The sequence below is a fragment of the Paramisgurnus dabryanus genome, chromosome 1 (assembly GCF_030506205.2).
Source record: "Paramisgurnus dabryanus chromosome 1, PD_genome_1.1, whole genome shotgun sequence".
NCBI classification, from domain to species: domain Eukaryota; kingdom Metazoa; phylum Chordata; class Actinopteri; order Cypriniformes; family Cobitidae; genus Paramisgurnus; species Paramisgurnus dabryanus.
In genome coordinates, this window is record NC_133337.1 from 56,487,674 (window position 1) to 56,504,184 (window position 16,511).

The following is a 16,511-nucleotide window of genomic DNA, read 5'->3' on the forward strand; positions in this document are numbered from 1 at the left end:
ACAGCTCTCCGCGAATCCACTCCTCTGAGAGTCTGACAGACGCCTTTCTGACCCTCTTCGGTCTTCGTTTATTGAGGGGTATAAAATGGACGGTGACGTGCGATTACAAAAGGCATCCTGGAGGAGTAGGAATGAATGTTTTTCACAGAAACACGACCAGGATTGATTCAGATTGATTTTTCCCAAACCAGCAGTAACCAGCCCTGAAAGCGCACGTACGCACACAGTCCCATTGCCTTGAACAGGCTTATTAAACCTGCAATGAAAATCAGCTCCTGGAATTCAATTCAGTGGGGGGCTTTTCATGGAAGGCTCACCGTGGGTAGCCTGCGCATTCTGCACGTTCAAATGGACTTTGTATGTCAGAGTTAGATTCGTCTATTGGCCTCCTAAATGTTTCTGTACTTTCATGATTCATTTTGCTTTATTTACAATAAACTAAAAGATTTGTTTACTAGTGCACATTTTTATCAGATCTCAGTTCAATCTTTGTTTATATTTATTGTTTTACTTTATAAATATATATCTATATTTTGGGTTGGTTTTGCAGGGAGAATGAGGTTCTGAAGGTCCAGCTGAAGAAGTATGTTGGCGCTGTCCAAATGCTGAAAAGAGAAGGCAGCCAGGGCAATGATGGTAAGACATATTAATAAATGTGCTAATTTCTTGAATTTAAACCTCTAATCTTTGAGTGGGAAAGTTTAGTGATTATCTATGAAATACATTATTATAGGGCTGACAATTTAACACGTTAATTTACTAACATAATGACAACTACTTAGTCACACTCTTTGATCCATATGTGACTTTTATTAAAAGATTTTTCGATGATTAGATACTAGTGCTTTAACTTGACGTTCTATTATTATAAATTAATGGCAAATGATTTGAATTAATCTGCATATCATCTTATAAATGCATAAACATTTTTAATCCATCAAAATCCCTAGTTTTTACCATACTGTAGCATACTTTTCTGTTCAAAAGGTGTGCAGATAAAACCACCTTATCAAAGACAGATTACAATACCTTATTTTTTTTCTGATTGTTAATTATATTTGTGCAAGAAGTGTAGTTGAAGCGGTGCTTTTAGCAGATATTTGCAACCCCTAGAGTAGGGTTTCCCAAACTGTGAGTTAATATATGTGAGTTTGTGAGTTGATGGAAAAAAATACAATTAAATCATAAAATAAGTAATAAATAATTACTTAATTAGTAAATAAATAATTTTAAATAAAAAAATCTAAACAAAACACTATACACTACCGGGCAAAAGTTTTTCATTCTTTATTTTTTTCCACATTAAAGAAAAATAATAAACTCATCCAAACCATAGCACAACACAAGTGTAACTCTGGGAATTATGTTGCAACTAAAAGCATCCAAAATAAATCAAAACTCTGTCATATTTTATCATCTGAAGTGCAGTCTCCCCTTGCCTAGAAATTGCAAAACCGTACTCGTGTCATTTTATCAAAAAGCTTCTTGATGTTTCACCTTAGGATGAATTTTTAAAGAATATTGTAGGAGTTCATATTTCATCGGGCTCTTATTGGCTGCTTTTCCCTCAATTTTCAGTCTATGTCATCTATTTAAAAAATAATTGTTTAAAATAAAATTGTATCTTTTTATAACCGAAATTAATCTATTTGACACAGATATATTTGTTTTTCTACAGAAGTAATTTTCAAGCATTTAACCATTCGTCTTTAGATTAAACGATTTTAAAGATCAAGGAACAGTAAGTAGGATTTACCCCATCTAGTGGTGAAATTGTATTTTGCATTCAAACGAATAGTGCTCTCTAGCGCCTCGCTTTTCCAAATGCGTGTTGCAACTACGGTAGCCGTTATGTAATGACTGATCTCCTTGTCCGTTTCAGCTAGTTCACTTGTTCTGAACGAAAACGTGTTGTGGAAACGTGTTGGTAGGCTAGTGCTTTTTGATTTTGATTAATAAAAAAACACTTAAAACCCTACTTACTGTCCCTTTAACATTTCAACATTCAAGTGTTTCAAAACTTTTGACCAGTAGTGTATATTTTATTTATTTAATCTGCATGGCACTATTACACAACACTACAAAATATTCGAGAACTCAGGCAGAATGGACAGAAACGTTTTATTTACCAACAAAACAAAATTACCAGATGAAGGTCCAATACGTAAGGGATAATGTAAAGGCAGCCGGTAGTTATTGGGAAATAACCCCCGACAGTGTGATCAGGACCCGACGCGAATCGGAGGGTCTTGTATCACACTGAAGGGGCTTATTTCCCAATAACTACCGGCTGCCTCTACATTATCCCGCTTATTACACGGCTACTTGCCACATAAGAAAAAAAACTGGACATGAATATGAATTTGAAACATTTTATTGGCATATTTGTTTTAAATTAACATTTTTATCCTTCCGCGAAACTTTGCACAGATGCATAAAATGATCGTAATACCTTATTAAGATCCTCTGCTTCACACTTGTCTGTCTCCATTTTTTCTCTTTTAGCCAGTCTTTGAAAAGTTTTAATGCCCATTCTGTATTTTTTTGTGTGTTGGCTTCGTAGCTGTCATGCTCTATTTTGTCAAGTTCAGTCTCAGTAAGCTCTCTGTGTCTTGTCGTGGTTGTCGAGTGTTTGTCACAAGATGGCGCCAAACAGACAGTAATCTTTATTGATCTTTATTGGCGCAGAGCGATTTTACTCGTGCAAGTAGTCCGGCTATGCGTTATTATTTTGGAGCGGTTATTATTTGAAAAGAACCAACCTGCAAATGTCTCAACTGACCAATCAGAATCAAGCATTCCAGAGAGCCATGTAATAAATAATAACAATAACTTATTACTGATAAAAACTTTAAAGTGCATGAAAATTAAATGAGAAGCTCAGGTGCAAACGCCATCTCCGTCAAAAATGAGAGTGATCCTAACCCATGGGCGTCGGAAGCAAATGAAAAGTGGGTGGGTCCCCACATAACCCCAACATTATGTTTGAGCATGTGTACTTCTAAAACACAATCGATTAAACAGAGGTATGACTTTATGAATTATCTGCAAATGTACCTCGCAAATACTAACAATACGTGAAGACGTTCAAATCGCAAATGAAAAGTAATTGGCTTCTGTAAAAAAAACTTGAAAATTATCCAGCGATCGTGCCATAATCAAAATAAACTATTTTACAGCAGTAATAATATTTTAACAAGTAGCCTATACTTTTAACGTTTGAAAGGAACCCCATTTAGTGCTGTGTTAATTATCATTAAAAGCAAAACGGGAGTCTCTGTGCCTCCGCGACAGACGCAATTCTTCTGGCATCTCTCCTCATTATCTCCTCCTTTTTTCTTCTGTGTCTTGAACTTGGGGCTCGAGTCCGACCTAAGGTTCGAGCTTCCTTTAAGAACAGCAAGCTAAGTTCGTTTAGTGTTAATTATTAAGACTAAATGGGCAGGCAAACTCGTGAAACAATGAAAATAAAATAATCCGCTATAATATGGTTTTACATGTCTATAGAAAATATACTATAAATAAAGCAGTTATTAATTTTCCTAATGCATGGTTGTTTGACATTTACTTCTGTTTAAAACGTTACATTTGGCAAATTAGGTGTTTCAGCACTATGTTCGAACAGCAACTCAGCGTCCACTCACCCCCGCGAATTATGTTTAAAAGCTGAAACGGGTCTGCGGTGTAAAAAAAGCAAAGGTTAGAGATCCTGCTATAGTGGAATGGATTTGGACTAACAGCGCTTTGATAAGTGAACAGACAAATGCGCTAAATTAGAGAAAAAGTGGGTGGGTCCATTATCATTGGTCTTAAAAAGTGGGTGGGTCCTGTCCCACCCACGTAAAATGGTTCCGACGCCCATGTCCTAACCGAATGGTCTTGGCACATATTATACGTTCATCAAATACTTTCACTTCAAATCTGCTTAATCCCGACCTCATTTCATTTACAAATACTGGTTTGTTGGCAAAATCCATTAAGAGTCTGATTAAAAAATACAAAAAAACATGTCTGACGCACCTAGAGGGTTTTACATCTGAGCTCTTCAAATGTTTTATTTTTTTAAGTGAAATGTGCAAATTTGCTATTAGATTATTGAACTATTTACGTTAAATTTCAGGGGGTACTTTAAAAAAATCATTTATTTCAAGGGGGTTCAGCTAACAAAAAGTATGAAAACCCCTCTCTAGAGATGACTGTAAAACATATCTGATTGAAAATGACCTATTATTGCATTGAAATATTGCATTGCTGTTGTTCTCCTCCCTCTCTGCAGTCTATTATCATGTGTGTGATGAATGACATGACATCCCTTATCGGGAAGCCATCATATTTTTGAACAGCCTGTGTTTTGCAATAAAATTGATATTTCTATTATCCCAACATCGTTTTATTCATCAACAGATTGCATTATAAGAGCATAGCACAACGATCATGCGCAGTAACTTCAGTGTGGAATCGCAGTTCTTATGTACAAAGTGCCTCATAGGGTTGTGGTGGGAATGCAAATACGAAGCATTTATCAAATTCCCTATGTGGGTGCTTTGCATCCGAGCCTTCTGATAAATCCGGCTAACTGGATGATGCGCACCTAGCAACATAAGATCACAAACCTTTGTGATTGCACTTTTGCATCCTAATGGATTCGACAAACATGCGTGACTCAACAGATCAGCAGTAGCGGCTCGAGCTATTACAGTGTCAGTCTGATGTGTGTGTGAAAGATGGTGCCCACAGGAAAGCGAGCGACATTCCAGACTGATGCCTAATAAAGCGCCTTTTACGGCCGCATCATGTCGGGCATGCTGGGTCTATAAGGGCTTGTAGGATGTGGTGCCATTAATACATAACTATTAATGGATATTTCTCAATATTTCTCATATTTCTCTCCACATTGTTACAATAAGAAACCCGAAGCCATCTACGTCTAAATTATTCCTCTTTACTTCATGTCTTCCGGGCTAATAATCTGTCGTACTGTACTCTGACTTTGATGTTAAAAAGCAACTGGTAAAGATGACTGGAACACATTGATATACAGTTGCACAATACACACTTTTTTCATGTTCAGTCATAAAATGTGCTCTTTTAAAGTTTTCTTTAATAATCCAGCGCTCCCCATGTGATCTCACACTATCCCACGCTATCTGAAATCTTGATATGTTTTGAAATTCCTTGTGTCTCCCAGAAGTCGAGCCGCTATTGAGCTTGTGCAAGCGCGGGATTAGAGCGTGCAATTAAGTAAACGCCTCGCTCGGGCAAAACAGGGAATTGAAAAATCTCTTTCATTCCCATATCAAATATCCTTTTACTACACATTGGAATATAGCAGGGATTCATGCAAATAAAGGAGACTACTCTTTTTATTTGAAGAGAATAAAAGGGAGTAGCAGCTGGGGTTTGCTCTCCTCATTCGTCAGATATGTGGGTCAAAGGAGTAGTCATCAGTTTTGGGATAACCCAAGCTGAGAGAAACCCTACATTTGCATGTTGCCATACAGGATAGATGGTAGTTCTGTTAAATGCTATAAATCTGTTTCAGTGTGAGGTGAACTGAGATTTTGCATGATGTATCTCCCAGCAACATCTTATATGTGGGGATGTTAATGTATGTCCAAATATGCATACTAGAGAAGTACTATGTCAAACGAGTAGGTTGTTGAGTACTCACTATTCATGATAGTAGGCGAATAGTGCATGGATGATCTACAGAGATTTGCAACCAGTGAACATACTGCTATCCCTTTAGGCCATGGGAGCTATTGTTAGTACGACCTAGTCAGTGGTCAATAAGTGAGTTCTTCATCAAATGCATAATGTGAAAGAATTCGGACACAACCTGTGTCACAACCATAGCATTCAACTCGTAATAGATGCATCAGCCCTCATTGACTTGTAATGCATCCATTTGTTTGAGCGTCTGACAGGCTAAATGAATCTTACTTCAGGAAATAGATCAGGGTTGCTCTTTAAAAATGAATAAGCGTGCCGGGCTTTCGCCTCTTTCTTGACAGCCGCAGTTAATGAGTCAATGTAGGCCATTATTCACTAGCGCGGTCAGAAAACCATTAATAATGTCATGTTTCAAATTTATTACATGGCGGATTGTATTTACCCATCCGCGTCTGGCTCTAGAAGTGAAACCGGTTTGTTGTTCGCGCCTCCGTTATGGTGAAGAGGTGTGGATGAGTGTGCAGCCGCGTGTGGGTAATGTGGGTTATTGTGTTTACTTTGACTAATGCGGATCCCCGTCGTGTGTGAGAGAGCTTGGTCTTTATTAAACAGAGGGGGTGTGTTTGCAGCAGAGCCGAGATAAGCCGGGGCGTAGGTGGGGCCAGGTGGTCTTCAGCGAGGGGGATGACGTACCCGATCACCTGTTAACGAACGGTGTTAATGAACATTTTATTCATTGCCTGCGGGTTAAACAGGGATCTCGTACCTTACCCTCAGGCTCAAGCTGTGTTGGTTATTGCGAGGCCAATCTGTCTGATGATGGAGAGGGCGCCTGGGCAGATACCTCAGCAGGAGCACCTGGACAGTGATATCTTTCATTGCCTGTGGTTATTTTTCATTTACTGTCAAGGCATCGTCCTACACCTCCCCTCTGGCGACATAGCGGGTCCTCTAGTTCTCAACTGCTGTAGACCTCCACTGGCAGTGAGAGTGCGACAGTGGCACTAATTTGCAATTCGGGTCCCTCTGTCGCACCAGAGAAGACGACAGAAACAGACAGCTGAATAAAAAGGACAGAAAATGGATTACATTTATCAATCGTTTCTTTGGGAGTTTCGCACCGGTTTTGTCAGTGAGGTGTTTTGGATTGTTAGATCTAAAAATATGACAGTAGGGATGTGCTGATAGATATTATCGTGTATTGACGATCATTAGACATATGGCCAATAGCAGGCTTTCATGATGATAGTTGGCAATGTTTATTCTTATTATCATCAAAGTTTCAAATAAACATGCACATTGCATGCTTTTTTGGGCGGGTTTGTGGGCTTTACTTTGCGTGAGATTGGTTGTAACATGTGCACCTGGACGTAATTTACGCGTCTTTTGCTCAGACCTGAACGCACACGCCATGGATTCCTTCTAAGCATCTGAACTTGTAATGCGCATGACTCCGACATTTCCTTGCACTAGAGAGGTTAGTAGATGCACAGGGGTTTAAAACCAGCAAGTTTGTTGTTCCCACTACCTGGCAGGCAGGAAATTTCAGAACGCCTGGGCTTAAAGACGAGCTTGGATTAATGGCATCAGTTATAAGAAGGTTGTGGTCATGACAGTGTTGCCGTTATAGTAAATCAGCTTCTTTTTTGTTCATCAATCAAGGACTTGTCATAAATGAGTAAAAAATTAACAAATAAATAAATGAGTAAACTATTGGCCCACCCCCCGATACTATCGTGTATCGGCCATCTCACAAGCTGACTATAGGACGATCTCACAATGGGGCATATCGTCAAAACTTGCTTGGGACAAAAGTGCCCTGAAGTCTTAGTTCTATATTTTATTCAAACAAAAAAATTCATGGCATATTAAACTTCATAAATTATCACATAAGCCATGTTTTTCAGCTTCTGTTCCTCTAGCTTAGTTGGTACACTGTAAATTCTGATGGAAAATTAAATATTAAAGTGTAATTGAATATATTAAGTAGTGTAAAGTTCTACTAACTTAAATATTTGGAGTTCCTGTAACATTTTCCAAGTTATTTAAACATTTTATTTTTAATTAACTTGATTTGATGTTTGCTGTTTAAGCAAGCATGACTTAAAGGGACATTCCACTTTTTTTGAAAATATCTCTACATTTAAAATAGCGTATTTGTGTGCGCAAAAGATGCAAAATGTGAACCACCCCATGCAAATTATACTATACTATATATTTTATCAGTATATGTGTTCCCTGAGAATTGAACCCACCATCATTGACCAAGGGGACTAATTTTGGGCAGTTCGTAATATCACTACGCCTGCTGCATCCATGTTACATCAGCAAAGTCATTGATTATTACGCCAGAATGAGAGTATCGTTCCTAGTCATATCAAAATCGCAGCTTTTAATTTTCTGTCGGTCTTAGTACACGATGAAACTACAGAAGAGTCAAGTTTTAAATAGGAAAAATATCGAAACCTTTTGGTTATTTATTTTGCGCAATGCTTATGGTCTAATCAGATTCAATGGATTGTGCTAAGCTATGTTTAAAGTGCTAGCGCCAGAATGTTTTTCTGTTTATTTTCTAGACATATTCTTTGAATGTTTCAAAACAAAAGCTTAATATACTTAATATAATAAATGATAATTAAGTAAGGAAGTAAGTAGTAACAATTAACTTACTTGGATGTACTCCAAATAAGAATATGAATAATGACAAAAAAAGCCAAACTCGACTGCATGAGTGTTTTTTTTCTTTTAAAGTGTGCCATTTGTTTCCTCTATTACACACTGCTGGGTTTTTATTAATGATGATTGATTATTCAATTCCATAAAAAATGCTAAATAAAACAGCACATTTTCTATTAAGGACCATTCCTAATGTTGTTTGTTTTTTGTTTTTTTTTAGACCGGGTTGTACTCATGCACTTTGCAATCCTTTAGTGCACATGCTTACAAACCAAATGTGGGTTTGACTGTTGCCTGTATCAAACTGTTATCACATTCCCCATTAGGGATGCAGCGATTAACCGGTTTCACTAGTAACCGCGCTTTAAAATGTCACGGTTAAGTAACCGTAAAGCCTCCGCTACACCGCGTGTTTTTGTTACACGCACGCACGCACAAACCAGATCCACGAACCACCAAGAGGGGCGTGCAGCATGCAACATGCTCGTTAGCCGCTATATGACAAAGCTCCGCGTTCAAAAGAATATGTGCGTGTGACACGTCTCTTGGTTGTTCGTGCATCTGGTGTGTGTGTGTGTGCGTGCGTGCGTGCGTGCCTGCACGGGTGCGTGAAAGAGCCACACTCCAATCGGTCTGTGCAGCATTAAAAACCTCCTCCTCGCAGATCAAATCCGGGCGGGGCTCCTGGTGGTCTGACTGCATTTAATAACGTTGAATTATTTTAACGCGTTAATGATTTATGAATTAATAGCATGAGTTAACACGTTAATGCTGCCAGTCCAAAATGACTCGCAGAACCCGGTCCAGGATGACCCTGTGTGATTATTCGTTTTGAGAGGCTCTTATCATTTTTACTAATACTTCAAACAAATCAAAATAATATACATTTATTCAGTCCAAATATAAAATTACATTTATTCAAAAGATCATTAAAATGAATAGCCTACAGGTTTGGTTTCAAAAGGAACCTATACTGTTTAAGTCAAAGCCTTAAGGTTATTATTATTATCATTTGTCCAAGAATTACAGAAAAAATACACAAACTGAAAATACAAAAGAATTTAGCAATTGTTCAAAAATTTATTCATGTGATTTTTTTTTTTTACATTAAAAAAGAGAGTCCATAATAACCGTAATAACCGTACAACCGTGATAATTTTCAGACGATAAAAGTACCATCAAAATCTATAATCGTTGCATCCCTATTCCCCATCCCAAGTAATCACCTGTCTATCCTGTATAAAGTCCGCCTTGTTTATGATTTGATGGTTTTCTCTCTGTAGTATCACTGACTTGTTGCTTTTAGACAGTGAAGCCTATAAAGTTGAGTTGAAATAAAGGACAGCAGACTGCATTAGCAGTAGTATAGGTAGAGGAAGCAATGCAAACAGTTGTATTCTAGGGAGCACCAGCTGCTTATCTGACGTTATTCAGATGAAGCTGGACTTCAGAGGGCTGCATCATGCTGAGGCCCTCCAGGAACGCTCTGTGCTTGAACAGACTCGAGCTTGTTAGAGAAGCAGACCAGTTCTTCTGCGCTTATCAAAGAAGGGCCGGCCGCTCTTTCTGTCCCTAGGCTCTTCATGAAGAAAAAATGCAGGTGTAAATCGTACCTGTACCATGCTAATGTGCCTCTCAGCATGGTGATTTAAGCTCTTTGACATGCATGATGTTTTCATGGATGAACCGAACTGTTACTTGTTAACCTATGGCAAGCAGACTGAAGAGGTCATTGCTACTGGAGGTCTTAGCCAAAACTTCTGTGTTTGTTTTTCATGTTATGCATATCTAATTATATAATTTTAGGCATAAAAGTTCCATTCCATTAAAGTTCAATCACTTGATGATGATTATGGTTGATCATTGGTTATTCAAAAATATAAGATAAAGTATTCACATCTTTCAGTTGATTTCAATTTAATTTATTGAAATTGTACTTTGCTGTATTATAAATTGCCCGGCTTGGTAATGTTTGTAGCCAGCAAGGGAAGAAATTTCATAAGAAGTTCTGATTAAAACCAGGCTGTCAAAAGTGCTCTACTGTAGCAATAGAAATCCTTTATGACTGATTTGTGGCTTTAAAGAATTCGTGATCGGTAATGAGGACATTCTGTCTTAAGTTTTCTTTAATTATGAAAAAAACTAACTAGACTCAGACTAACCTTTTGAGATTTAAATAACTTCTGTCGGCTGCTAAGTTTTTTATTTGTAATAATTTTGAGAGTTTCAATGCACTTCCTTATTTTAATGGTTTGGAAGGGCTTATGTGAAACAGTATTTATAAACTGTAAGAAAAAATGTAAAACATTTGGTCCCAAGCTTTCAATGGGGACGTACCTTTTAAAAAGGTCCCAATATGTACCATTTAAGTACAGATATGTATACATTTGGTACCAATATGTATCTTTGAGGTACTAATAGGTATCTTTGAGGTACCTTTGAGGTACTATTATGAACTTTTAGGTATAAATGTCTAATTTCTAAAAGGGTAGCATTGCAGTGTTTTTGAATACCTGTAAGGTATCAATGTTACCTCTAAGGTGCCAATGTGTACTTTTTAGGTACCAATATGCACCTTTTAGGTACAAATGTGTACTTTTTGAAAAGGTACAGCCACAACTTTTGTACCTTCTCATACCTTTTTTTCTGAGAGTGCAGTGTATTTAAAGGACAAGTTCGGTATTTTAGACTTAAAGCCCTGTTTTCAGATTGTTTGCGGCTGCCCTGAGAATTTTCGTGTGTTTGTGTTTCAGCTCAGACCTCTACAATGGGTTTAATGGTGCACTGGAACAATCCTTCCTAAAATGCATTAAACTTTCGTTTACAAAGACATGAAACTCACCGAGTGGTCAGGGGTGTTGACCACTGGTATGCTCACACAAAAATCGCTCCAAAAGACGCATTCCAACAGGTTTTATCATAGTTTTTACCAACTCCATAGACTTGTATTAGATGTCCTGTGAGGTACGGTATTACTCCGCGCCGGGAACTTTGTTTCTATTCTTGCAATTGGCAAAGGCGGATTAGCGCCACCACCTGGGCTGGAGTGTTTATTATTCAAGCTCTAAGCGGAAGAATGTACGGGTGTGAGGCGTTTGGAAAAATAGGTCCACAAGTTAACAACGAATGCTAAAACAGCTGTTGGAAAGCATCTTTTGCAACGATTTTTGTGTAAGCATATCAGTGAACACCCCTGACCACTCGGTGAGTTTCACGTCTTTGTAAACGAAAGTTTAATGCATTTTAGGAGGGATTGTTCCAGTGCACCATTAAACCCATTGTAGAGGTCTGAGCTGAAACACAAACACGCGAAAATTCTCAGGGCAGCCACAAATATCGAAATTTCAGTCAAAACCATTCTATTTCACCATAAACAATCTGAAAACAGAGCTTTAAGTCTAAAATACCGAACTTGTCCTTTAACAACAGCACAGGTTCTTAAATGAAAGAAGTTTCTCAAGCTCCTCTTTATGATTAAAACAAAGGTTATTTTATACAGGTTTCAAATGTAGTTTGGTACAAAAAATTTGATAAGATGTTAACACTTTAGGTTGTATTTGTTAATATGAGGTTGCTAAAAAGAACATTTGTTTTGTATATTTGGAATAATGCAATGTGTTTATGCAGTTTAATATGAATTTTTTTCCTTATACGTACATTCTTTTTGCTCCTCCATGCCCCACCTTTCTGAAACTTGTGGTGTGCCTTGATTAGCCATTTATCCAGTGCATTGTAATTGGCCGAATACCTCAAGCGTGTGCTTGCAAAAATAACAATCACCAATATAGTTTTTTTAGCATGTTAGTAAATTGTGCATTAACAAATGTTAACAATTAAAAAATCCAACCTTATTGTAAAGTGTTACCGATAAGTTTATATAACCTTTATATAATTTTCAGTTTTCCAGTGCCCTGCAATGCCTATGATCAGTATCCTAACAATTTATGTTTCATAATGGTGTCTGTGCTTTTTGCAAGCAAAATTTTAACATTGTTTTTCATTGTACGCTGTAATGCAGTCAACCCTCCGACCTTTAATCCTTCCAGGGCTTTATTTTGTTTCCTTTCTGCTCACACTTGAGATTTTTAGCCTAGTTTGTGGAGAGAGGTAAAATGTTTTCCGTTTATTCGTACCACAAACTGATATATAGGATTTGTGAGTTCATCACAGTGACATCCGACATAAATTTAGCCAAAATCAGGAAGTATTGGTGCATCTGTTTGCTCCAGCTGAGTTGATCTCATAAGCTTCTCAGATTCTTTCAGCATCATTAGACCTAAAGGCTTTTCAAATATCACTATATTATTTCTGGTTTATACTATCTTACTGTCGTATTTTTTGTATTTTTTTTGTATAATGAGTTTTCAAGGAAAATATTAATGTGTTGCTAAATCAGATAAAAAAATATAAGACGGCTTGTTGTTGACACTGTGTTGAAATGCAGAGATCAGTTGTGTTCAGACTAATCGTGTAGTGCTGAGGTGCATTTGAAATGACTCATCATTTCAGTCGTTGTTATTTAAATGTTCAGATTTATTAAACACATAGCATATGACTGCAAGGAAGCAGCGATCTAAAGTTCGAAACACAATGTTCGATCTTATTAACATTTTGCCACTGGTGACTTAATATCTAATGACGGTTTAATCTGAATGGTAATTAGGTTTCTGGCTGATTAAATCGGATATGCATGTTAGAGTTTATTTGTGTACTAGCATAGATACCAGGGGAGAAGATTACCTCCATTTCCTCTAGGACCATGGTTCTAGAGAAGAAAATTAATGACATAAAAAATCTCAAAATTAGAATTTGAATTAAACAAAACAAAACATATTAAATGATACAATGTATTGCTTATTGTTTACACAGAATTTATAATAAATTAATATTTGATCAAATGTCACACAACTTGCTCCCCCTGGCACAATCTTGTGCCCCTCAGTTTGAAGAGTTTCGGGGCTCTGACGTCCCACCAGCTTATTCAGACAACTGGGAATAGCAGCTCTTACCTTGCCATGCCTTGTCATTTGCTTAATAAAAGTTCAAGTAATAGTTATTTGTTGTTTTTGCAAGTATTTACACTTTTTTTTTATTATTACTTGGCAGCGTGTCATGCAACAGCAGTTCATAGTGACCAGGGGCTGTCCAGCTCAACAAAGGCAATAAAAAGCTACTTTAAAGTGGCTTAGCTTGTGTTTAATGCACGTAATGTCTTTGATGCAAAAAGTCGTTGGTTCTTAATTTCTTTTGTTGTGTCCTGTTATTAGTCTGCAGTGACAAATTCATAGCAGTGACATCACAAATACGCACATGGCATATGGAGTGATGATGTCAGAGGCCCACACAGGCCTAGTAATTACCATACGAGGGCCATACGCTTCCTCTATATGACATTTTTAGATTAGTACGTTCAGTACTGAAGCCCTCTGGATATAGAAAAGGATCACATAAAGGAGCTCTGATGCGTTTCCTGTTCGTGGTCAACGTGGATGGACTGTAATCTCTCCTTATGAAAAGAGTCATTCTTGGTGAAATTGCATGGAGTAGCATCTTTCTCAGGGGTTGTTTGTGAAAACGTTGCTGGATGTTATTCATAGTGATTTAAAAGGAAAAATTCCTCTGCCATCTGCTGTCATGTTTTATGGATAGTGGAAGGTCTTTTTTGCTACAATCAACAATAAAAAAAGTCAATATTAAAATACTGAATTAAATAAGTTATTTACATGTATGCATTTGTCAGTTCAGGTGTTTTACTTAAAAGTTCTTTAAATATAAGCATGTGCGTTCCCTCGGAGTCAAGCCCATGATTTTGGCATTTTTAGAACCATGGTCTACTGCATTTTTTATTTTCCGCTTGACATGTTTTGTTTTTATTAGTTAGATTAAGACAGTTTCTAAGTTCATGAAAATGACAGCTACATGGCATTTTTGATTGAACATGATTGTGAAATTTAAATGGCAAGTTATTTTGGAAATCAGACGTGAGGTGGCTGCTTGTGTTAATGTATTTTAGCCTGCATTCAGGTAATAAAGGTGTCATTGTGAATATGCTGTTATTCCAGTTTATCTCTACAGGATCGTATATGAAATTCCTTGTAAAATGTGTCCTTGTTTACATGGTCCCTATGATTTATGTTCCCATTTGCTATAGAATGAAGGCACCTGTCATTTAGTCTAGTAATTATAGTAATTTAATGCGTTTCTTAAACACTATATTTAACCCTATTAAATGTTTATGAGCCCAGCTGGTCTTTTTTATGAAGACAAATATGCTAACACAGTGATCAGGGCCCTAATCTTGAGTCTGTATTTTGGGATAATGACCACCAGCTGACTGTATATTCTGATTATTGCTACTTGCCAAATAATAAATTCATGGATATGAGGTATTATTTTACTTTACTTTTAAAGAGGGGGGGGTTCAATGGTATTTTATGCATTCTGACTTATTTACACAGTTTAAGAGTTTGTTTCCTCATGCTAAACATAGGCAAAGTGTCAAAGAAAGCAGTTGGACATGTGCAGAATGCCCTTCGCCAGGGCGCATACAAGTTTCGGAAAGTTTTTTTCGAACCTGGGACATCTTACGTATCATGGGTAGACCTTACATATCATTTCTTTTTATGAGAAAAGCATGCCCACACGTCAATCAGCGGGAGAGCGAGAACCGAGGACGCTAGAAGTCACAGGCATCACTTCATGCGACAGCTTTGTTTTATATCAAGACTCAACAATGGCACGAAAGAAGAAGTGTGTTTTTGGATGTAAGGACAGCATTATGGAAACAATGGATATGGATTGTTTATCCGGGGTAGCTGCAGAGCTTTGCGTGTGTGTTTGTTTAACACTGGATTTCGTTGAAAAGTCCTTACCGGGCCATGAGTTGCATGGAGTAAGTAGAACGTCTCTGTTAGGTTGGAAAAGTTATCCAGAGTTGTATCCAGTATTGCTTGGCTCATGACTCGCTCCTCCCGCAGCTCGTGACTCCTCCTTCCGAATGTTTCCGTGCGTTATCGTAAAGAATCGCTAGACCTGATCTTTCTTTTATGAATCTGACAAAACTAAAGAGTCTTCGAAGAAGGATGTAAGACTACTCTATAGGTACTCAAGATTATCATCAGATACGCAGAAACAGTGTGTTATGGGAGATTTAAAGTAACTTACAGTTTCTGCAATCAGAAAAATTGTTTACAATAAATGCATCCGATCCTTCATGTCTGGATGTGAAATAGTCCACACAATAACACCGTTTAGGTTCCATTGCCGCTCTTAAGTATGTACCTTTAATGTACCAATATGTAAGCCTGGCTCCGCCCTCCTACGTGCTTCCGCTTAATTTTCATTTCGCTTAAAGCAACACTATGTAGTTTTCATGTAAAAATGACTTACAGCTCCCCCATGTGGTTGAAAACGCAACAGTGCCTGGTATCAGACACTCTTCTGCAGGCAGGGGGAGGGGCGGGGCTTTGTGCTCTACCCTCCATCGCCACTTTCAGAGTGTGCTGGTAGCCGCTAGGAGGCTGCTCAGGTTGCAGCAACAGTACAAATTGTCCAGTTAAAAGTTGTTCTATCACTGAAATAATTTTAGAGACATTATTTAAAGGTAAAAAAACTACATAGTGTTGCTTTAAGTATTACGTCTGGGACTGCTCTGTAGAGTTTTGTTTTCTCCTGCAAAAATCTGCAGGACCAATCAGCGAACAGATGGGGGAGGCTAAGAACGATGACGTTGGGGTAGTTTTTTTGTAGGTTCTTAAAGGGATATTTCACTCAAAAATCCCATAATTGACGGAATCAGAATCAAGTACTGAAAAGAGCCACTGTAATGATTTCACGTAAACGCCTCTTTTGTTTTATTCGTTTTGTTTGGGTGGGGGGTTAGACTTAATTCTATTTGTGTCTTATAACCTGCAGTCACCTGTCTTTAATACTCCCAGAGTCTCAGCAAAGTCCTTAGCTGGAGTTTGTTATATTATTGTGGGTCAGAGGTGGTACCTCAATGCCTTTTCCAGTAGGATTGATTTTCAGCTCTCTATAGAGCCTCACTGTCCCTACTGATGAACGCTGGTCTTGGGTTAAGGTCATTGTAACCCAGTGTCAGACTGCAAGTTCTCATAATAGACTGTGATAGTATCAGATCAGCACCCTCTGACAGCCAAGAT

The 16,511-nt window shown here is 37.7% G+C and overlaps 1 protein-coding gene across 1 annotated transcript in view; it reads left to right on the forward strand.

Moving 5' to 3' along the window:
- The window catches only part of snx29 (sorting nexin 29), a 145,430-nt gene that overhangs the window by 33,383 nt on the left and 95,536 nt on the right, over window positions 1-16,511 (forward strand). Inside the window, exon 14 of the mRNA XM_065242487.1 lies at window positions 551-636. Coding sequence (XP_065098559.1) covers window positions 551-636 — 86 coding nt within the window. The remainder of the gene's footprint in view (window positions 1-550; window positions 637-16,511) is intronic.